Raw genomic sequence first — 23,097 nt, forward strand, 5'->3', positions numbered from 1 at the left:
AGTTTGCTAGGGCTTGGGTCTTATTTGTCATAGATACCAGCTCACTCCATTTTGCCACAGCTGCTCAGATGTTTGTATTAAGGTTAAGCAAGAGGGTGTCCTTGTACAAAGAGAGAAGGTCTTCTCTGATGGACATGTCCTGTGATTAGGTGGTCCCATTTAAGTCAGTTCATCTGAGGGGATGTTCTCTGGTATCCCTGGTTTGGGATGACAGGGCAAACTGATATGGTAAAGATGACAGTGAAATTAGATATCAGAAGGAAGGGAAGGGCATGACTAAAGATGCCAGTGAAGAAGGGTAGGGTGGGCTTCCCGGAGGACACGAGTGCTGCCTCTCCTGCCTCTTGGAGTGATTTTGCTGCAGATTTGGGAGTGTTCTCCCACTGGTGCCTTTGCTTGTTTCTGATTCATTCTGTTTGGGTTGCAGAATTCAGCTTGCTGAGAAATTTGTGAAAGCAGTTTCCAAGCCCAGTCGGCCTGACATGAATCCCATCAGGTATGTCATCGCCTGTCCCAAATCACCCTTCCTGATGCTTCTTTCTGGCTAATGCCTGGTTCTCTCTTCAGTGGGAGAATGGTTTTGGGCTTGGTGGTGGGGATACCACTTTCTCTGATGGATTAGATGAGGTTGACCTCAAAGCTGACTACCCTTGAGGAGGAATTTGTTTGGGTTGCTACGTAGGCAGCTCCTTTGCCCCAGAGCTCTAACCAACCTGCTTGTCACTGTGGGGGAACGCCATAGATAGTGACATTCCTAGGGTTAAGGCAGTGTCTAAGCACCCTCATTTTAGATGCACATGCTCAGAGAGTGCTCACACACCTCATGAGTCACCTTTTCACACTTTATCATCATTAGCATATCACCTGGCCTTTTCTTTTCAGGTAAGAAAAAGGTGTTGAGGAATGGGAGTTTTGAACATGAAAAAGAGGATGGTATGGGAGTGGAACCTTCAGGGTTTGGGGAGAAGACCAGGCTTTATTGCCATTTTAGGGACATGAAAGTTCAAGGCCCCTGAGTGAGAGAAGGAGGAAGGGAACAGACAGATGGAGAACAAACCTTTGGAGAACAGGCTGAGTTCTGAGGTCCTTACCAAAGGGGCACTTACCTAAGGTGTTCCCCTTTGGTCAGTTACCTTTGAGGTTGTTACCAAAGGAGCTTAGCTCTGCTCCATGGCACTTCATTTGCCTGGAGATATAGGTATCTGTTTACACTTATCAAAATCACTTTTATTGTTCTTTTTAACATCAAGCTGCTTAATTTATATGTATTATTAATATATATTAGACAGTATTGAGAATCCAGTTTTTTTAATGTCATCTAGTAATCTGAAAGCAATTTCTGTCTGTACTTTAACATGTCCTGTCTGCCAAGCCCCAAAAGGCAGCTTTCAGGGACCCTGGCTCTATCATTGATGGTCTGGTTGCTGGGTCTCTCCTGTGTTTCCCAGTAGCAATTCCAAAATCATGTTCATGGGCCACTTAGAGGCAGAGAACTGGCGTCAAATAGGAGCCCAGTATCTTCATTTAGGGTTCCCCTGTCCCGTGAGTAGTAGGACTGTTTGGACTATTAAGAAGTAACTCGGCCAAAGGGAGGCCTAAAAATCCATGTAGACAGACCTGGGTGAAAGCCTGGCCCTTGGTTTTCTGACCTCTGGTGACAATGAAGAGGTCCTGAGGGTAGGAATGCTGGTGAGAGACATCTTTCATTGCCAGATTTTTCTTCCTCGTTGGTCCCATCTTCCAGAGACCATAGTGCACTACCCCAGTTGCCCTGGGAAGTGTTTGGCCACCTCTAAAACTAAGGCTTGTCTGTGTAGGACAGCCATGCCCCAGGCTGGACTTCTCCATTCTTAGTGGGCTGGGTGGTTGTAGGGAAGGGCCTGAGGCAAAGGGCAAGGGCAGGCACAACCTCTTGCCTACCTTCTGCTGCCACACAAGTCTTTGTCCTTTCTCCATTCCTCTACCCCATAGGGTGAAGGAGGTTTACCGGCTGGAGGAGATGGAGAAAATTTTTGTCAGGTGAGTGACTCACCCAGTGTGGCTCAGGATATGCGAGGAGTGGGGTGTGTGGCAGTGTCCAGGATTCATTCCCCAATATTTTGAAGAATTAGGTTGGTGGTAGGGCAGTGAGTTGGCCCTGGTGGGCTGCCTTTACCCCCACTACACTTGCTCTGCTGCAGCCAAGAGCCCTCCGGCTAAGAACTGATTCAGCACCCTGTCAGGAGGGGAGCGGGATGGGTGTGTGTCAGGCAGAAATACGGGCTCATTGATGCTGTAATAGTTACGATTGTCCCTGTGAGGGGTAGAGCAGCCAGCTGCTGGAAACAACATAAATCTCAGCTCCTGGTGTTGACAGAGATTGAGCCTGAAGGGGCAGAGGGGGCATAAATGTTCCCTCTGTTCTTCGCAGTGTGCCTGGGATTATCCTGTGTGATCTGTGGGCCTCATCCTGTGTGTGTGTGTGAGCTGTGGCCACAGGGAGCTGGGCCAGTGTGGTGTGCTTATGGCAGTCACTGTTAACTGTTTAGTGACCATGCCAGTGCTGAGGACTGTGGACTGAAGGCTCATTGGGATGTATAGTCTCTGATCTCATCCTCAGTAGTGTCACCTTGACAAACCCTCCAAACAGCAGTGCCAGAGTAGGGTCGTATGTCATGCACCTGCCATGTGTGACATGGCTTGGTTAGGAGTTGAGAGCTTGGTTCTTTTTTTTTTCTCTCAAAGTCCTTTAATATTCACTTAAATAGTTGAGGCACAAGCAATAATAAAAACTGCATTTTTTATGTTACAAGGAAAATAATTTTGTATGATAGCTACATGATATGCCAGTTTTCTCAAAATCTCTTTGTGATAACATCTCATTAATAAGAGATTGCATTCTTAACCTTTCGCTGACACTAACTCACTCTGTGGCCGGGAGCAATTAACTTACTTAAGTCTCTGTACCTCAGTTTCTTCTTGTCAAACCAGGATAAAATATTATGGTTGGTGTGATTTTGATGTTAGTTGGACTAATGTGAGTGCTTTCTCTCACAAATACACTTGAACTTCCTGTCTGCTTGGGGGACATCAGGCTAGAAATGAAGATCATCAAAGGTTCCGGCGGCACTCCAAAGCTCAGCTACACGGGGCGGGACGACCGGCACTTTGTGCCCACTGGCCTCTACATCGTCAGGACAGTGAATGGTGGGTGAGAAGGGAGTGCCTTTCCCTAACCCCCTCTCTCTGTGCTCTACCTCCCCAGCCAGGGCTATTGGCCTGACCCTGCCTAGGCCAGAGCTAATGGTTCCCCCCTAGGTAGGGAGCAGCTAGGCTGTTGTTTCTCTGAAGTGTCTATTCAAGGACTGTGTTCTCTAAGCCTCTTCACTTTGGTAGGTCCTGGAGGGGGTGGGTTCAGATGCTTGGGGGTAAAGGGAGCCCAGTTTGTATATATGCTTTGGGAGAGGAAATGGGCCTCCTCTCTGGACAGTGGCATATCCAGGCTTGGGCTCTTTTGACTTGTGTTCCCTACAGAGTCCCTTCAGTGCCTTCTGGCTAGCAGAGTTCCTCTCCCTCTGCTAGTGTCCTAGGGTTGTTGCCTCATGAACAGGATGGCAGGACTGGGTGTGTTGAGAAGTAATCATCTAGTAATCCTTTGGAACCCCTTTGGGCTGGTGATGAAGGTAGCATCCTCACAGGCTGTTTTCTGCCTGCATTTGGAAGAATGGAGTGGGAGAAGGGAAATCCCTTACTGACGGACCTATCCCTTTGGGTCCTTTCTTGGCTTCTTTTCCTTCCTCTTCCTCCTGTCAGAGCCGTGGACTATGGGATTCAGTAAACGCTTCAAGAAGAAGTTCTTCTACAACAAGAAAACCAAGAAATCTACCTTTAACCTCCCTGCAGATTCCATTGCCCCATTTCAGTGAGTAGACTTCCTCCAGGCCTGCCCCTCAGCAGCCCTAGGAACCACTACCAGGATGCCAGCCAGACCCCCCACCACCACCCAGAGTACACCCTGTATCCTGAGACTGATTGCTGCCCGCACTGGGGCCCCCTGGGATTACCTGGGTGATGAGCTTGGTAAAAGGTGATGTGACTCCAGGACCTGGGTGATGGTTGGGAATCCTAGGTGTGAAGGGCCCCACTCAGGTAGGGCATCTCGCCCTGGGAGTAGCCAATGCTTGGGTGATGTCACTGGCCCCATGGTGGGAAATACTGAGGGCCCACAGCTTTGCTCCTTGGGACCCAGGGTCCAAGCCAACGTTCATCAAGACCCAGTGTCCATTTGCCAGATTGTTGGTCATAGGTTTTGACGGCAGCCAGCAGCCCTAATGAGCCTATAATTAGCCATTGACTTGTTTCTGTAACCACACTGATCCTGTTTTATTAGAGCAACACAGTTAATCTAGGAATATCAGTAATTGTAAGAATCCGGTTGGATACCGTTAGCAGCAGCAGCTGTTTGTTGGGAAAAATTGGCTCTGGAAGGTAGGGAATAGGAGCTGGGGCCTACTAGATAACTTTTGGCTGGCAGAGAGAAGACCCTAGACTGGAGTCATTGGCAGACTATATCCTCTGCCTCTCCAGCCTCTAAAAACACTCCTCTCCTAAGTTAATGTTGCTAGGGCAGGCATGGATTTCTCTTGGTCCTGCTTCATTTGGGGGCAGCCCTCAGACTTCTTTTTCCTGTCCTACCCAGCATCTGCTACTATGGCCGGCTCTTCTGGGAGTGGGGAGATGGCATCCGTGTGCACGACGCTCAGAAGTCCCAAGACCCAGACAAGTTGTCCAAGGAGGATGTCCTCTCCTTCATCCAGACACACAGCGCCTGAGGGCCTTGGGACGCCCACCCTGTTGCCCCTAAGGCTAGATGCTCTGTACCAGGGGCCTGCAGCACTGGCTTTCTTCCTCCATTGGACTAGGACTGCAGCCTGGCCGTGAGGGGTGGGTGCCTCCTCTTTATCTCCCCTGAAGAGCTTAGCCAGGGGCCTTCAGAGGACATTTAACATGTTCCTTCTGGGACACCTTCTGGAATCCTCCCTGGAGACCAGCTTGGCAAGGTTTCCCTGCCAGGATTTGGCCTGAAGGAAGCTGCTCCTGCAGCAGGTTTGAGGTCAGTGCCCTGGGCACATGGGGCTGGTGGAGGACATAGAGGCAGAAGATAGCAGGGCCTTGGGTCTGCATTCTCTCCTGTATCCTGTAGACTCATTTTTCTCAGTTCCATGTACTTCCCTGAGGGTGGCCATGCCCTTGCTTTGCCCAACTTTTTATTGGGCCAACCCTGAATAGGTGGAGGCCCACTGTCATGAGCTGGCCAGGAGCACCTGCTGTGTAAATCAAGGTTTTGTTTGTTTGAATCTGCCCTGCTTTGATGCCAAGTTGGAGGAGATTTGCTTTGCTCCTCTCCCTGTCTTAGCCTTCCCTGGAGTTCTTCCTAGCTTGGTCCTCTGACAGTCCCGGCAGGCCGGGAAGGGAGGAATGTGGGCCCACGTCCCTCACAACTGGATCCAGGTAGGGCTCTCTTTGGTTCTAGATGTGATTGCCTCCTGGGGTTGTGGAGTCTTCCTGGGTCCCATCCCCTTTTGATCCAACCTTCGGCAGCTCTAGAAGGGGAGGAAGCAGACCTGAAGATCTGCCTTTTTCTCTGCCCCAATAGTAGTACAGGGTACCTCTGGGGATTTAGACCATACCCAGCCATCTGCCAACCATGGCACCGTCATTTGCCATAGCCATCCTAGGGTGGTGGGCCTTGGCATATTCTGAGCTGGAAGCAGCCACTACTTCCCCTTCTAGTTTTTCTTCCTCCGTGGGAGGTACAGTCTGCTATTGTTTGTCCTTTTGTGGTTACTCCATTTCCTCTATCTTTAATGGAGGGAGAGAGGGACTAGGGGCATGTGGGACAACAGCTTTGAGTGGGGGAGGGCACCTGTGGTTGTCTTTATTAGGAAATACCTCTTAGAGATGTTCCTACAGCCTCCCTAGGGCCAGTCCCTTTGCAACGCTGGTTTCCATGGAGATAGGGCAGTGAGTCTCCCTGTGAGGTTGGAACTGACTCCACTGTGGGGGTCCTCCAGCCAGCATCTAGCCTCCTTCCCCCGAAGCTGGCAACAGCACTGCTGAGATGCTATATTTCCACCCTGTTCTGGGTATATCAGTGTGTCTTGCAGAATCTTGGATCATTAAAGATAAACATTTTTAATGCTTGTGTGACTCTGTGCTAGAGCTCCTGCTGTTTGCCCTCGGTGCTTTGTGGTCTGGGACTGACTTGGGTAAAACAACTTGGATTGGGATGAAGGGGAGGATACTCCACTCAAAAGGGAGAGAAGAGGGCTTGGGACCCAGCAGGACTCCCAGACTTGCTTTTTTACCAGAGAGAGAGCCCAAGGAAGAGCTGGGAAATTTTGCAGCTCCTGTCAGAAACGGATGGGAGAATGAATGAACCTACAGCCCCAGCATGGTAGGAAGGCACCTTTCCCCCTTATTTAAATCACAGCTCACTCTGTGGTAGCACTGTGACAATCCAGCTTCAGCCTATGTGACTAAAATAATAGGCGTCAGACCAATTAATGTCAGCTAGACTGGGGGAAGAGAGGGAGGGAAAGATTGTTTGGCTAACCCCCGCCAGCCTCCCCTCTGAGGAGGCCAGGGCCGGAACTGCTGTCTGTATTGGGCTACAGTGGGATGAGCAGGCTGCCAGCGCTAGCTACTCCGCAGGTTCCTCACGCTGGTACAGTTTTCCCTCTCAGGGCCTGCGTGAGCCTTGTGTGGCTCCTCTTTGGCCTCAAGGGTCCCTGTTGCATAAGCCCTTAGAGCTGAGTGATTCCTCTCCTCCGTGCTTTACTATTATTTATATTTACTATTATTTACGGTTTAACCTCAGCTACCCAAGTTCTTCATCATTTTGGTTGCTTCTCTCTGCTCTGCCTTGTTCCAGCCTCCTGCACCCTCACCTTCCTGGCCTGGAGTACGAGTTGGGGATATTCAGGGGCAATGGGTAATATCTGTGTTCACTCTTTCTGCCTCTCCACTGTCTTACCCCTACCACTTCTCCCTCCACACCATCCTGATTTACTGGCCACTGTCACCCTAAGTCTCTGGTCATTACAGTGGCTTCTGCTGCCCACTCACTCCATGAGGCTGCACCAGCCCTGCCTACCTCCTGAAGATGGATCAACTCCACGCTCCCCTGGGGACCTCCTCATGACCACTTCGGGTCCCCAAGTTGTTCACTGCATAGGCTGCATTTTTTTTCTGCCATAATTACAGGCCATGGCACTGACTGGAGGTCAACACTGCAAGTGTGTGGGGGACGGGTGGCAGGGGACACCTCTGCCTTTCAGCCCCAGTAATAGCTGAGCCCTGGAGATGGTGGCACCCAGTATAGTTTTGGCCTGGAAGGTGCTTTCCTCCATCTTACTTGATGATTAACCTGGGGGCTCACCTTCACAGCTCTGCCTTCTCCTTTTCTTCCAAGTTCTAAGCCAAGAGCTTTGTCTTACATACCTCTTCTTGATTCCTGAGTGCCATCCCTACCCCCACCCCCGCCACCACCCCCAGCTGCAGTCAGACCATGACATTTACTCAGCAGACAGAACAGCCCAGACATTCTTTATTGCCTCTCTCTTGGGCCCAGGGAAGAACCAGCACAATGTCCTAATGGAGACCTGGGCCCCATGGCAGGCCAGGAAGGCAGAGAGGGCCTGGGCAGACAGGACACTATGCTTGAGTGCCCAGGTGGGGAAGAAGTGCCTCCAACACCATATTCTCTTCTGGGTTAAAGCACCTGCTTGGTCCTGATCAAGGAGCTGAGGGGAAGGTCTGCACTGGCTGTGGGGAGGTCCCAGGCTCACATGGTCCAGTAAACATAGATGAGGGTCAGAAGGGTAAAGATGGCCACTGAGAGCATCATGTTCTTCTGGTTCTCTTGCCGAAGCAACTTAAGCTCCTTCTCTGGGGAAGAGAAAAAGGTGGTGGGGCTGTGAGAGGTAGTTTGGCCCTACCTGCCGCTGTTGCCCTCCTCTGCTTCTCCAACTGCAGTAAAGGGAGAACACACACTACTGAGGACACCTGTGTCTGCTCCCAGCCACTTCCTTCCTTAGCCTTAAATATGACCCTGTGCTCCCTGATCTTCCAGATCTTAAACCTTTCTGGCTATAGATCCTGCCTGGTTAATAAAGCCCTGACACCCAATGCTGCTTGATCATTTCTCTTCAAATGCAGTTTACCTTGAGGATAGGGTATGTGAGGGCTCACCAAAATAGGTCACACCTAAAAGCCAAGCTAGGCAGTGGAGTTGGGGGCACAGGTGAGTCCTCTTGCCTTATCTTGGTGTGTCTCTGCGGTGCTTATCCTCCCATAGGTGCCTCATTTGGCCAACTAGGAGCTCCGAGGACAGGCCCAGGACTTCCTCGGCCTGGCAATGGAGTAGGTGAGGATGGGACTACACCATAGGCATTTCTGTGCTATAGCGTTTCCTAAGCCCAACCTCTGTCCAGTGAAGCCAGTAACTAGGGATGCTAAGAGGAGGAAGTTTGTGCCTACAAAGTATTCAATCTCATTACTCTACAGCCACAGTTGTATCTAATCGTCCCCTACACGTGACAGGCAGGCAGTTGGTACCCTGCAAAAGCTAAATTGAGTTGTGATGCTATGATTTTGTGTGAAAATTGCTAAGCTGGAGAGGGAACTGATGTCCCAGCCCTACATGTAAAAAGGAGGAAAAGACATCTGCAAACCAGTTCTGGTCCCTCTGGGAGGTTCCCTGCCATCTGCCTGGGCTGAGACTGATTCTGGCCAGGCCTGGTCCCCTGGCCCAGGGGGAGAATAGAACTGATAAATCTGAAGAGCCTCCTGCAGAGCGTTTTTTTTCCTTGCTAGCAGGTCAGAATCAGGGGCTCCTGGGCAGCCTCCCCTTTCACTTCATGCCCCCAGTGCCCAGAAGGTGGCAGCATTGCTCCACCCACAGAAGCTCTTCCTAGGCCCAAGTTGGGAGTCCATCCTCCCACCCTGGCCCCTCACTCCCTCTGTGGGTTTTCCTGGGAGGGAGAAGAGGGTGGGAGGAGCAGGGGGATGGATCAGTTCCAGTCTGGGAGGATTTGAGTCTCTTCTGGACCAGGCTACAGCCATGCTTTAGCCTAAAGGGAGAATAAAGCCCCATCTCCCTTGAAACAAAGGAACAAACATGCTCTCCTCCCAGGCTAAGGGGCCCTAAAGTTGATTCCTGCAGCCTCCCAGGGGCTTGCTCCCTCCAGAAGAAGTCCCTTGTCCTTCCAACCTCATCAGGCTCCCTGGGCCCTTTGACTCCTGCTGACTCTGGGAACTGGAGGTTAGGGCTGGCAATTGAAGGGAACTTCCTTACCATAGTTAGAGGCTTTGTTCATCAGGCTGCTTTTCTCTTTCTCCAGAGACCTCCTGTGAGGGGGGAAGGAATTTTATGGCTCAAACCCCTCTTCTTCTACCCATCTGTGGGGCAGCCAGTATACCAGGGAGACAATAGAGCAAACCGTGTGTGGGACTCAGAGCCCAAGCCAGTGAGTGGCCCAAAGGTTCTAGTAAGAAAAGGTGTGGGGAACATTTTGTAAGAAGCAGAGTATCTGGAGCAGGTGGATGAGGGGTGCTGGAGGTATCTTCTTGGGATGGAAGCTCAAGAGGCCAAGGCCCCAGACCCCCTGCCTCAGGTCTAGCCCATTCTGTGGCCCCAGAATAAAGAGGATGGAAGTGGGAGCAGGGTAGGGTGGCTAAGCAGCAGCATTACCTGGTCTCTGGGCTCAGCTCCACCCGGTCAAGCCTGGAGTTCACAGCCTCCAGGTCTTTCCGACACTGGGACAGCTTCTCCTCCAGCCCATCGATCTGAAACATATGGCATACTAGCAGATAGAGAAGGATGACATGCCATTTAGCTTTTAAAAAATTGAGATGGGGAGGCACAAGCCTCTAGGAATCTTCTTGGAAAGGTTCTCTTTTCCCCAGAACCACATTTTTGCTGGGCAGGGAGGGCCCAGGTATCCCTTCCCTGCAGCATCTTAGTTTTGCTGTCATTTGCCAGCACATGGCTCAGCTGAGCGGAAGTCCAGCAGCCTGAGCCCCTCCTGGAAATACGACTAAGTACCTTGGTCAGCTCTGCCCCTAGCGCAACATGCCCATTTGGGCCCACAATAGGAGCAACCAGAGCTCTGAGCACAGCCTGCTTCTACCCCACAGGTGCATCAGAGTGAAATGATGGTGTGAGAAGTTTCTGTAGCTTCCAAAGCACTCCATGTGTGAGGGGTGGATGATTCAGGATCTAAGGATTAAAAGCATAGGTACTTTTTCTTATTGACACACTTTATCTTGATAAAGTAGACTAAGCTGTAAGAGGATACATTTTCCCATGAGAAATAAAAATTTCTGAATGGAAAGAAAATACAGCTCATAAACACTTCTATTTCTTTGTGATTTCTTATGTAGAAACCTAGTCCATCATGGGGGCGGAAGTAACTTGTGTGGCAAAACAGCTAAGCCACCAACACAGCCCGGCACTACTTGCTGTTTCCATTCCCTGCTGCAGAAACAGCAATCAGGATGCCAAATTCCACTCTGGGTCCCAAACAAAGCTTAATTCTTGAAAATACTATCTCCTCCATGAAGCCTTCTCTGCTGCCCTTGGCTGGAGGGGTAAGTCCTTCCTTCCCTTGGCAGATCAATTAGTCCTCCCACAAGACAGCGCATACTCTAAGCTGCCTGGCTTATGTGTGTCCAACCCTTGTCTTCCCCAAACCAGGGGGCAGATCATGCTAACTCTAGCCCACATACTGGCCCATTCCACCTACATAAGTATCTGTACAGCTCTGAGGTTACCTAAGTGTGTAGAATCCATCCTAGAGGGTAAGGTGCAGTCTGTCTCCTCTTTGTGCCCACCACAGGACCAGGCCCACAGCAGTCCTTGTATTTGTAGCTGTGGAGGTTTGATGGATGGGCTGTGAGGGGGCAGCAGGGGTGAGGGATGGGGGGTGGAAGGGTCCTGGGGACAGATGGTTTAGGCTTCATAGTAAAACTGGAACCTGAAATAAATCCTACCCTTATGGCCACAGAAGCCAGAAGAAACTAGAAGCAACTATACATGCATATGTATTAAGTACTCTGCAGATTACCCAATGCAAGTCGTAGTCCTAGGTTAGATTTCGCCCTACCACGCTTGGGTCAGCCCCTGCTTTCTCTGGGGAGAGAGCAGGTTGGGGATTTCCATCCCTAAATCCCTCTGGAAGGCTACCAGTTTCCCAAACAAGTGGTAATTAGCCTACAGAACAAGGCCAGGAACTCATGCTAAACAAAATCTTAAAATTGAGGTTGGCAAACCACAAGTGGCCCAGCCAGTCTGCCATCTTGCTCTAGGCAGGGCCTGCAGAGCTGGCAGTCAGAGGCTTTTATCTGAACAAGCCCAATTTATCTGCAGTTTCACTGAATATTGCCACTTTCATTTACCACTTTTTAATGAGGCTTAAATGGGTGAACACAAATCAAGGTTTTAGGGACTCAAGTTCTAACCTCCCTCTATGAATATTTATGTCCTGCTGACAGTACTCTCTGATTCCCTTCTAAATAGCAAGTTCCCATTCTTTATAATACAGCTGTTTGAAGTGGACTAAGTGAGGGGAGGCTGAGGCTGTCAGAAGGTTCTTCAGTAACCTACAAACCCATCCTCCAGCTCTGGACCTGATTCAGGAAGCTGGCAATCTCACACCCTGCAGCATTTGCCAAAGCAGAAGCCAGCTCTTGCACAGCTGTAATAATGGGGCAAAGAATCCAGGTGCCTGGCTGCAAGGAAGAGAGAGAGGGAGGGACGGAGGGTCAGGATGGCTGCATCTTCTAGTTTATGCACAGATCGGATGTGGCAGTTCCAGTGCAGAGCTGGCCCAGCAAGGTGGGAGAGAGCCCAGAAAGTGGATCTTAAAGGAAGTCCCTGGTTGGGTTTTCAGTCAGCTCTCAACTCCATGCACATGGATTCTACACTTTGCAGATGCAAATCTGTAGTTCTTAGATTTCTGTCTGTCAGCAGACTGAAAGCAAAAAGACTGTAGTAGAGACAAAACAGAGCCAGCACCAGGAGGGAAGATGCAGGGACTAGGTTTAGAATAAGGAGACATATGTCTAGAAGATCGTAGTGGGGTGAGAGCTGGGTAGGCAGTTGGGAGCCAGAGCGCTGGAAGCCTGAACTGTAGTTCCAGGTTGAGTGTACCGGTTGAGTGTGGGCTCTAATCAGGTGCCTCAGCTCTGCCCCTTGCTGTATGACTGGGTGAGTTACTTAATTCTGTGCCTCAGTTTTTTCCCGTGTAAAACAAAGATGATAATATTTTATTGTGAGGATAATATGAAGCAATACATGAATGGTGCTCAGAACAATGTCCAATTGAGTAAGAGCTCAGGAAGTATCTGTTTATGGTCATTACCATAAGAGAATGGATTTCCCTAGGTCTCTGGAGGAAGAAAAAGAACCGTGTGTTAATTTGTGGCAAGTGTGAGAAATGCTGGGGTATAAGGTAGAGAGGACTCTCCATGGGTTGCTGGCTAGCAGCAGTGGGACAGGGAGTCCCTCTGGCTGGGATTCGAGCCTTTGCTCCAAGTCTCTGGAGGAGTTCAGCAGAGGGGCCTAAAGGGTGAACCATCAGAACAGCAATGCCTCCAAGCACCAGCTTTTTCAGCTAATTCAAAACATAGTGGGCTTAAAACCTTATGCATGCTGGGGTGGAAGATGGGGTAGGCTCCGGAGCCAGGGCCAAGTTGTAGAGGCAGGCCTGCTGGCAACCTGAGGATGAACAGTCTATTGCAATGGCCAAAGAACAGGCTCAGGTGTGGTCAGGCATCGGGGGATATCTGGGGAGATGGCTCTGAGGCAGGGATGGTCTTCCAGCACTCCACACAGGGCTGAAGACTTGGCTGGTGTTGTGTAAAAATACCTGTACTGCAGGGGGTCTGGCATCAAGCTAAGCTGGAGCTGGAATGCAGAACCCAGAACCGAGGTAGGGAGAGGCCCTATCACAGGGAGAGGACCAACTCTAGTGTGAAGGGAAAATTAGGAGGTTCCCAGACTCCTGCTTAGTGTGGAAGCTGGGCAGTAGATCTGTAGGCAGAGAAAGCCATGGCAGCCCATGATGGATCAGGTGTTAGGACTTTCCTGGGGCTGTTCAGGGCAGCACTGCTGACTGTGGCTGACATGGGGAACAGGGAGGTGGCCAAGGTGGGGAATGAGATAGGGCACTCATTCAGGCAGTGTGGGGGTAAGGAGAGGGGCGCCCCAATGTATTATAACACTGAAGAGTGTCCATGGATCACATCCACACAGAAAACCAAATGTCAGTTTTTACACAGGGTCAAAAAGCACCATGTCTAGTCTCTGAGATAACTGCCAACAGGTGAAGCAGGGCTACAGCTTGGAGCAGGGTACAAAGGGGACTCCAAGGAAAAAAGAAAGGCTGGTAGTGTGAATTCCCTACAAGTTAATAAGTTCCTGTGGGTGAGGGACAGTCTTCTAGAACATCGCATGAAGCAAAAGACTTTGCTGGTGTTGTGTAAAAATACCTGTGCAAGCAGTCCTGGAGACCAAAAAGTAGGGGGATGAATGTGCAGGATGTCCTGGTGGGAAAGCTGTTCTTGGCCCAGAGACCAGCTGCTGGGCCAAAACCGGCTTGTGAGGACAGGTGGGGAGTCTAGGCAGAGGAGAAGCAAAACATTAGGAAGGAAAGAAGAAGGAAAAGTGAAGAGGAAAAAGAGGAATAGAAGGTAGCAAGTGGTGGAAAGAGCTACCCTCAAGTTCCTGAAGTGGAAGGGAGTTAAAGGTCCAGAGGGGGAGGTCCTAGAGACAGGGATCCAGTATGTTTGTCTCTAACAAGAAAAGCCCCATAAGCAATTGTAATGCAGTCAGAATGAGAAGCACTGCCTTTCACTACCTGAGTGCAGACTGGTGGGTAGCCTCTGAGTAGAGGGTAGAGGAGCAGGCAATGGGGTGGCTCCCCATTTCCCCTCTACTGAGCCACTGTCTAGGGCCCGATCTCCTTCTGGAAAACGTCAGAAAGGCCTCCAAGACTTTGCTCTAGACCACGCAGGCCACTCTGCTTTCTGGCTTAGGAAACCCTTCCCCACAGAAGTGGGGACATTTCCTATATAAAAGATTCGAAGACCTGAAGTCAGCTTTGCAGTCAAGGTTGGCAGAAGACATGTCACAAATTCCAAAGGTGGCAGGGACAAAGTCCCAGCCCCAGCCAAGTGATGCCATTGCTCCTAATGACGGGTGCCAAGGGAAGAAAGTTTTCTTCATTTCTAGTCCTCAGGGACAGGGACTTTCCCTGCAGCCCCCTTGAGGGCTCCATTCCATACAAGTGCAGTCCTAAGTTGGATATGCTCCATGAGGCTGGGGGAAGGGGGCTCGCAATTCAGCAGCCCCAAGCCAGAGAAGCAAAATCCTCCTACCCAACTTGGGATATAGCACCTTATTCTCAGAGCTTTAGGGAAGTCTCCCTGGAGTCCTATATGTCATAAAACTGTGTGTTAAAAGAAACTGTAAAATTCATCAGAAATCCCTGTGAGACATCTTTTCAGGATGTGTGTAGTCTCCCAGAATCAAAGCCCTTTGATTCAGGAGGCTTCTTTGGGGGCAGGGAACCTATCTGCCAGTCCTGCACTGATAACTGCCTGTCCTGCAGGACAGGGTCTACAGAGGGTGTCAGCTCTAGAGCCTGGCTGCTGCTGGGGCCCACATGTAGCTTTTATTCAGCTAACAAGTACTAGCCACTCCTTCTCCCATTGAAGGTGACTGAATGGCACTCTTCCAGAGCCTCTGAGGTGGCTCCCCATTTCCCCTCTACTGAGCCACTGTCTAGGGCCCGATCTCCTTCTGGGAAAGGTCAGAAAGGCCTCCAAGACTTGGCTCTAGACAACGCAGGCCACTCTGCTTTCTGGCTTAGGAAACCCTTCCCCACAGAAGTGGGGACATTTCCTATATAGCCAGATCCTTGCAGGGCACTGAGACCTCCTAATGAAGAGCACACTGTCAAGGTACTTGCGCCAAGCTCAGTCACAGAGTCTTACGTATCAATTGGGATCACACAGAACAAGTCAAATTAACCTCTGAAAGCCAAAATTCCATGCAAAACTAAACAACAGTACTGGTGACGGAAACTTCTGTAGCATGTACTATGTAATGTTCTAAGCACTACACATTAACTCACAACTTGCTTATGATAACCTGCTGAGGTGGGCAGTATTTTAAGTATCCGCATTTTACAGGTGACAAAGCATGGGCCCATGGAGATGAAGTGACTTGGCCAGTAGGCAGGGAGCTGGGCCATCTGGGTCTGTGCTCTTACTACCATTCCACACTGAAAACACAAAAACACACCAGTTCTGAGCCATTTCTAGCTCCTGGGTGCAACCTAGGCAGTATGAGGGTGGTTTTATGTGGGCCATCCGGTATTTACATCAAACTTGCCAGGTCCCTGTTTTACAGAGGAGCAAACTCAAGGCATGGGGGATTTTAAGCAACTTGCCCAACGTTATGTACCTGGGAGGTGGCAGAACTGGAGTCTGAATTTGGGTTTGTCTGCCTCAAAGCAAGCTTAAGCACTTTCTACAATTTCAGGCTCTTTCTCCAGAGTCCCTCATAAAAACATTCATGACAAAGGAAGGTTCTGTGGAACACAGTCATTTCTACATCCTAGTCAAAGCCCATCTAAGCTTGCTGAGCTGGTTTCAGGAGATTTTCTCCTTTGAATAATCTTGTACAAGGGCTTTGCGTGGTCTCTGTCCACATAATAGACACTCTTTGAAAGAAGACTGCTTTGAGACAGAGAAAATGGAAGCTGAGTGTCTGCTGCAACATTGAGCGGCGATATCCCCCAACTTTCCTCCTTAAAAGCTTCCCAGGGGCACTCTCCTAAATCACCCAAACTATCAAGTCACCTTCCAAAAGTCACACAAAAAAGGACCAGTTTGGAGAAGAAAAATGGTGGGCTAGCTGAGCATGAAAACCATTCTTTCCCCAATAGGGATCAAAGCCTTCTCTTTCATTTGCTAATTCACAACCAGTAGAGTGGGTGTCAGCTGTTTCATCTCCAGCCTCAGCAGCCTGGGAACTAGATTTCTGGAAATGCGCTCATTTTCAAATGTGGGGAGGCCCCAGGACATTTATGATAATGAGTAAAGAACTCAGAGCACCTGCCCAAATAGTCTCCGGCAAACAGCACTGGGGCTTTCCATCTGGGACCTCCAGGCCACAAAGCTGGTGATGGGAGAGTCATAGGCCTCAATCTTCTAGGTGACCAGTCTCAAATCCCAAAAGGCCCATTACCCTGACACCCTTAAAGCTTGTTTTTCTGTGGAGGAGGCTCCTAGGGAACTATGGGGGCAAAAAACAAAACTCTACCAGTGGATCTCCAATCATTAAGGCCCAGGTTGAGCAGATGAAGACAGTAAACATTCCCAGTTTTTAACCAATGAGCAATTTTCAGGAAAATCAGAGTCGAGGGTCCTGTCATTTCTATCATGACCCCCTCTGCAGCACCTGGGTCAGGAATATGAGGGGCCCTGCCAAAGTCCACGCAAGCTCTGAGACCCTCTGATGAGCTGAGGAGGCTGATGGGCCTTGAAAATAGATATGCAATCAGTCCTTGCCTGAAGCCTCCAGCTGTTCCTGGGCCAGCAGGTTGTTTGGGGTTTGTTTTCTCTTCTTTCCCCCAATATATATTTTTTGATAAATTAGCAAAAGCTTCTTCATCACTGAAAGGCTCAAAGCACTTTTCAAGAACTGACATCTACTCCATGCCTTATGAATTCATTAATTAGGATGCTGGCAAACAGCCACTCCACACATGCTGACATCCAGCCGCGTTAGGTAATGAGGTTTTAGTCTCCTGACCCCCATCAAATGGAGCCGAGCCAGACGCAGGCTGCCGAGAAATCACCTGCCCAATGGCGACCTATGGCTTGCGCCTGGCAGCAGGTGAGGCTCATTTAATGTTCAGCAGCCCCTAAATAGCCTGCATGCTGGGAGCCTTTCTCCCAGCCGCTGGCCAGGGGACTCCACTGGATACAGACTCCTGACCTCCACTGCAGCCTCTTGACTTCTGACTAGGCCCAGATGTCAGGGGCAAGGGTGCAACTGCCTCCCTCCTGCCACTCAACCCAATTCAGCAAATATTTATTGATAGTCCACTCAGTTGCTTCTATCCTTTGTCTTCGAAAACTGGTAGCTTCCCTCAGCCTTGTGCACAGCCTGTTCCAGAATGGTGACCTGTCTTCATCCATACTTAGTGAATGCTTCTGCCCCTCCCTACTCTCATGGAAATTAGAGTCTAGTAGCTGACATTACAAAATATTTACAGGTGTGAAGTCCCCTTTTCTCCTGGTGCTCAAACTGGCCTAGTCATTTTCTTTCCACACCTTAATCATCTCTGATCCTGGCGTCTTTTTCTGTTAAGTATTCCAGTGAATTTTTTTTCTTATAGTAGATACTGTTTGTTAGTTGGCCAATCCAACATTGATTCCCCCAACATTAATTCCCAACCCCTTCTCCTTTGCTTGTCTCCACTATAGAGGTTGGAAAAGCTCAACTGATGTTTTCCCAGCCTCACTGAAGCTAGTGGTGGTCATGACCCAGTTCTGGCCAATAAGATGTTCTAGAATTCAGCTGAGAGACTACTTAGAGAGCTTCAGCTTTTCTCATGAAAGGGAGAGTCTGCCATTCCTTTCTCTTTCCTGCTTTAAAGTTGGCTAGGATGACTGGAGCTGTGGCAGCCATCTTGTGACTATAAGGGAATAGCTAAGAGAATGCATAAATATCTGCCCTGACTTTGTGGAGCTACTGAACCAATGCCAACAGTCAGCTACCTCAAAATTTCTTTTTATGGGAAAAAATATATACCCTTATTTGTTTAAGTCACTGTAGTTAACTTTTAGTCAAAAGCTTTCCAAACCCACAGGGTTTTCTACTAAGGACCAGATCCAATCAAGCTTTTTCCTTCAAAAAGTCAGCTAAGATGCTGCATATCTGTTAACTTTAGACCAACCTGCTGTTGAAATATCTAAAGACAACAGGTTGAATGGTCTGTTTATGGAAAAAAAAAAGTGCAATGACAAAGTAACAGCTCATTACTATCAGAGCTTAAAAGACATTATCAGGTTTTACCTCTGCCAGAATCCTCCTAACTACCAGTTTAGACTGAAATGCAACCTTTTCCTCAGTCAGAATCCTACTAACTAACTGTTTAGACTGAAATACCTTTCTCTACTCCCACACAATGTTAAAATCAGTACCAGGGCTGGTAATTTCTCATCTGAACTATAATTCTTGTTATTCAGAATAAACTCTCGGAAGCTAAAAATCACGGCCATTTTTCCCCAACTCTGAAATATCAAGAAGGTGACAAATAAGTCAGATAGAAGACCCAATTCAGCAAATTGGGGAGCACAAGTGGGGAGGCTAGAAGGTGCCTCAGTTGGCCTGGGAGATGATCACCAGCCCACAGAGTGCATGCTGCCTGCTCAGTAATTGCTTCATTACAACAAGTGGAGACTGTATGCAGATGCTGAGATCACTCACTTGTGGGTTTTTATTGCACTCGTCAGATTAACAAACATTTTTTATTAAATCACCACTTCATTGGCTCTGAGCACATGACTTTTAATAAGAGGACAGTATCTACTGCTACTGAGAATCAGTGCACATTCAGTACTCAGATCCACTGGGGGCAGTGGAGGAGCAAGGTGGGAAGAAGCCAGATGCCAGGCTTTTCCTAGGGCATACAACTACAAATCTCAAAACTTAGACTCTCCAAGCCAAAAATAACATCAGAGACCAAGATGGCAAATAGCTATACAGGTATCCACAGAGGAGAAAACCAAGTGATCTGACCCAGCACTAGGGAGAGTCCATGCGTCTCCAAATTCAAAAAAATCTGTGTCACAAAACTAAAGACCTCTGTGGTCTGTACCTGGACCTTAGTCAGTGAGTTTGTAATTCCTGAGTTTAAGCCCTTCGTGTTGCAGATGAGGAAACTAAAGCCCAAACAAGCGGGTGCCATAGCCATAGCAAAAAATGCAAAAGAATTACACAAGCTCTGTGTAATTACTCTATGGATACCTGTATTACACAGGCTACTAACAAGAAAGATACTGTTTATTTATCAACCACTCTGTACTAGGCACATGCTAGGCACTTTATACACACTGGTTCATTTAGTCCTGACAACCACACTGGGAGAGAGATTGAATCTGCAGTGGAGACTGCTGGCTGGCTGCTAAAATGCGCTAGTCCTTTCTTCCATAGTAATAAAGCTGCAGTTGGGTATGTGGCTTCCTAACTGATGAAAGTATTTTTCAGTCCCTGTGCAGTTAAATGAAGCCCATGCAAAGAGCACACTTCCAACCTAGGGTCCCTAAGAAAGTAGGGGTGCTTCCTCCACTTTCTTTCCCTACCAGTGAACACATCAATGGGGTACCACCTGGTTTCAGTCATGCAGTCCTCAGGGATAGCAGATCAACGAGATGGAAGAATCTGGCAGAGTCGAGACCTTCCCAGTTCTACCTGTGAGCTGTTAGGCCTGAAGAACAGGACCTCTTCCCCCCATGAAGTGACCTGGCAAATATTTCAAACAGCTCTCCCACCCTAGCCTGCAACTTTTCACCCTCTAGCAACTATTCTTTTTTTTTCACTTTTTTTATTGTATAGTATAACATATATACAAAGCAAAGAAATAAAAAAGCAATAGTTTTCAAAGGACTCTTCAAAAAGTGGTTACAGCACTTGTTGAAGAGTGCTTTGAAAAGATCGCTTTTTATTTCTTTGCTTTGTATATATGGTATACTATGCAATAAAAAAGTTAAAAAAATAAATACATTTTTTAAAAAAAGGGGGTTCAGGGTAGATCCCAGAGGGCTATCATATGATCCTCTCATATTGTTCCTTCCAGCTGCTCCAGAATATAGGAGGCTAGAGACCTTTAATATTTTTTATCATCACAATCGACTTTTTTTCCTTCTTTTTTTGTGAACAATAACATACATACAAAAAAGCTATAAATTTCAAAGCACAGCACCACAATTAGTTGTAGAACATATTTAGAACATATTTGACATGGGTTACAATTCCACAATTTTAGGTTTTTACTTCTAGCTGCTCTAAAATACTGGAGACTCAAAGAGATATCAATTTAACAATTCAGCATTCATAGTCATTTGTTAAATCCTATCTTCTATGTATAATTCCACCATCACCTTTGCTCTTTCCATACCTCTCTTTGGGGTTGTCTGGGCTATGGCAATTCTAAATTTTTGATATCGGAAGGGTCTGTCACTTATACGGGGTAGGGCGATGAAAGTAGCTGATGTTCTGGAGAGGCTGGGCTAGGTTTCAGGACTTATCTGGATCAGGGACCCATCTGGAGGTTGTAGGTTTCTGGAAAGTTACTCCAGTGCATGGAACCCTTATGAAAATGCCCTAGGTGTTCTTCAGGATTGGCTGGAATGGTGCTGGTTGGGGGTGGGCAGGTTATGATAGGTAGCAAGGTCTAACTGAAGCTTGCTTGAGAGCAACCTCCGGAGTAGCCTCTTGACTCTATTTGAACTCTCTCTACCACTGATACTTTATTAGTTACACTTCTTTTCCCCCTTTTCGTCAGGATGGAATTGTTGATCCCATGGTGCCAGTTCTGGATTCATCCCTGGGAGTCATTTCCCATGTCGCCAGGGAGACTTTCACCCCCGGATGTCATGTCCCATGTAGGGGAGGGCAATGATTTCTCTTACAGAGCTGGGCTTAGAGAGACTGAGGCCACATCTGAGCAATGACAGAGGTCCTCCAGAAGTAACTCTTAGGCATGCCTACAGGTAGTCTAAGCTTCTCTGCTACCTACATAAGCTTCACAAGAGTAAGCCTCATGATCGAGGGCATGGCCTATTGATTTGGGTGTCCCTAAAGTTTGAAAGATTATCAGGGGATTCCCTGATGGAAAGGTTTAATAGTTCCGTATTTTTCTCCCCTCCCTCAGGGCACTTTGCCAATATTTTTTGATTATCTGCTTAATATACTCTAGGATGTATCCAGGCATCATAATAATCTACACAGGATTAAAGGACTTCTTTCTTATTCTGTACTTCCTGTGTTTCATTTGCTCAAATGAGCTATACAGATAGGCTGAATTAGACTATGCACTACAGAAAATTTCAGTTCCAGATCAAATAAACATTTCTTCCATTGGTCTCAAAGAATATGTGTGGTTCTAAAATATAGACACTGTCTGCCTTACCTCTATGTTCTGAATTACTTCAACTCCAACCTCTTTGGCTTCATTCTTATATCTAAATATCAGGTTATATCTATGCCCCCAACCCCCAGCCTTAAATCATAAAAACCCTAACCCCTGCTGCCTCAGGGCAGCTCTGTTTCTTCCTGAAATAAAGCCTTTGCCTGAGCTCCTTGTTCCATCTCATTCCTGGTGAGTTTGCCTTTCATGAGCCAAATACCACTACCTGTTTTTATAAATAAAGTTTTATTAGAACACAGTTACACCCATTTGTTTATTATCCATGGCTGCTTTGGTGTTAGAACAGACCAAGTCATTGCCACAGAGAGTATATGGTTCACAATGCCCAAAATATTTACAATCTGGCCCTTTACAGACAAAATTTGCTAAACCATGTTCTAAACTATTATGTTAGGAAAAAATAAATTTTCTTGTTCTTGAAATCAGTGAAGTTTGGTTTCTGTATGTTGCAGCAGCTTATACTACCCTAATAAAGGCTATGAAGTCTATGGCCTTCCCACAACACAGCACCACCTCATCTTACCTTCCATAAACTATTCTCTTTTAGAAGGAGATGCACATTTTCATCAACCTTTTCTTCCACCAAGTAGGCCATTATTTCTCAAGAGGTAGTAGTAAAACCACCTGTATCAACATCAGGGTGTGTGGCTTGTTAGAAAGGCAGGTTCCCGTTAAAAACACACACCCACATCTGAATTACTGAGGTGAGGGTGTGGGGCTGGGAGGAGTTCAACTCTCCATTTTTAACAAGCTCTACAAATCACTCTTATGCATTCTTAAGCTTAAGAACCAGTGAACTTGGAATTAAGCCTGGAGAAGACAGTAGCATGCCTTTCATTACCCTGTATTTTTCTTGTCACCCTTTGAAGGGTGCCCTAAGGAAAGTGTAACAGAGGGGAAACAAAATGGACTGCCAAATCAGAATGCCTGTGCTGCTGTCTCAACTCCATGAGCTCCACCACTCCACTCTGGGTTCTCTTGGGGACCTCAGTTCCCTCACCTGCGCATATGGGAATTTTATCTGTCTCACAAACTTGCAGTGAGAATGATAACTGAGAAATTCAAGCGAAAGAAGCATTTGGTAGTGCTCAATGTGCATCAGTTTTCTTTTCTTTCTGTACACATTAAATTACTTTTAAGCCCTTTGGCTTAAAATTTCCAAAATTCTTTTTATAAATTCCCAAAGTTTCCCAAAGTAATTTTCAAGCAACAAGTTTCAGTCCTCCTAGAGGAAAAATTTCCCATCTCAGCCGATATTTAAGCCACTAGCAACATACTAAAGAGCACAGCCTCCCTCACTTTTGGGGTTCCCTTCACCTCGCAGCCCCCGCCCCTCTGGCTAAGAGGTCCTCCTTATTTCCGTGTTCCCTCCTTGGAGTCTCCCTCACCTCTGTGTCCTTTCTTCTTTGGGGCTCGCACTCACCTCCAGTCTCTGCCCCTCTGGAAGGCCGTTTTCTTTCTGGGGGTCTCTCCACCTCCGGTCCCCTCACCCACCCACAGATCCCCCTCAGCCCTGGATCCTGCCGTCGTACCACCCTCATCTCTGGGTACCCCTTTGGGCCCTCTGGCACTCATGTCCATCTCCCAACTGCGCGTCGCCCTCACTTCCTCCCCTTCGCCCCCCTCCAAACTGCGGCCGGGCCGACTTACTACTGCGCAGCTGGGAGGAGAAGACAACTAATGATATGGGCCGAGCCCCACGTCCCCCCTCACCTCTAGAGCGACGCCCAGATTCTCCCGCTTCTTTTTAGGCATGATACTAGCCGGGATGTCCTAGTCATCGCTGAGTGAGCCCCCCCCCCAAAGTGCACTGCGAATGCGCAGACCT

At 48.1% G+C, this 23,097-nt stretch overlaps 2 protein-coding genes across 4 annotated transcripts in view; one reads left to right on the top strand and one right to left on the bottom strand.

Moving 5' to 3' along the window:
- Positions 1–6,847, top strand: part of CMTR1 (cap methyltransferase 1) — a 68,949-nt gene extending 62,102 nt beyond the window's left edge. Inside the window, exons 20-24 of the mRNA XM_077161659.1 lie at positions 428–496; positions 1,972–2,019; positions 3,074–3,186; positions 3,793–3,901; positions 4,679–6,847. Coding sequence (XP_077017774.1) covers positions 428–496; positions 1,972–2,019; positions 3,074–3,186; positions 3,793–3,901; positions 4,679–4,811 — 472 coding nt within the window. The 3' untranslated portion in view covers positions 4,812–6,847. The remainder of the gene's footprint in view (positions 1–427; positions 497–1,971; positions 2,020–3,073; positions 3,187–3,792; positions 3,902–4,678) is intronic.
- Positions 440–23,094, bottom strand: CCDC167 (coiled-coil domain containing 167). 3 transcript variants are annotated; one of them, XM_077161668.1, is made up of 4 exons: positions 22,983–23,094; positions 9,734–9,828; positions 9,338–9,390; positions 440–3,838 (listed from the first exon to the last, which is right to left on the bottom strand). In XM_077161668.1, the coding sequence occupies exons 1-4, from the start codon at positions 23,022–23,024 to the stop codon at positions 3,789–3,791; spliced, it is 240 nt and encodes a 79-aa protein (XP_077017783.1). In that variant the 5' UTR covers positions 23,025–23,094; the 3' UTR covers positions 440–3,788. The 3 variants fall into 3 exon arrangements, with proteins under 3 accessions (XP_077017783.1, XP_077017781.1, XP_077017782.1); XM_077161666.1 differs by lacking the exon at positions 440–3,838 and adding an exon at positions 7,571–7,929; XM_077161667.1 differs by lacking the exon at positions 440–3,838 and adding an exon at positions 7,571–7,929 and having other exon boundaries at positions 9,734–9,845; positions 22,983–23,073.
- Between the last annotated feature and the right edge of the window lie 3 nt (positions 23,095–23,097).

The sequence above is a fragment of the Tamandua tetradactyla genome, chromosome 5, assembly GCF_023851605.1.
Source record: "Tamandua tetradactyla isolate mTamTet1 chromosome 5, mTamTet1.pri, whole genome shotgun sequence".
NCBI classification, from domain to species: Eukaryota; Metazoa; Chordata; class Mammalia; order Pilosa; family Myrmecophagidae; genus Tamandua; species Tamandua tetradactyla.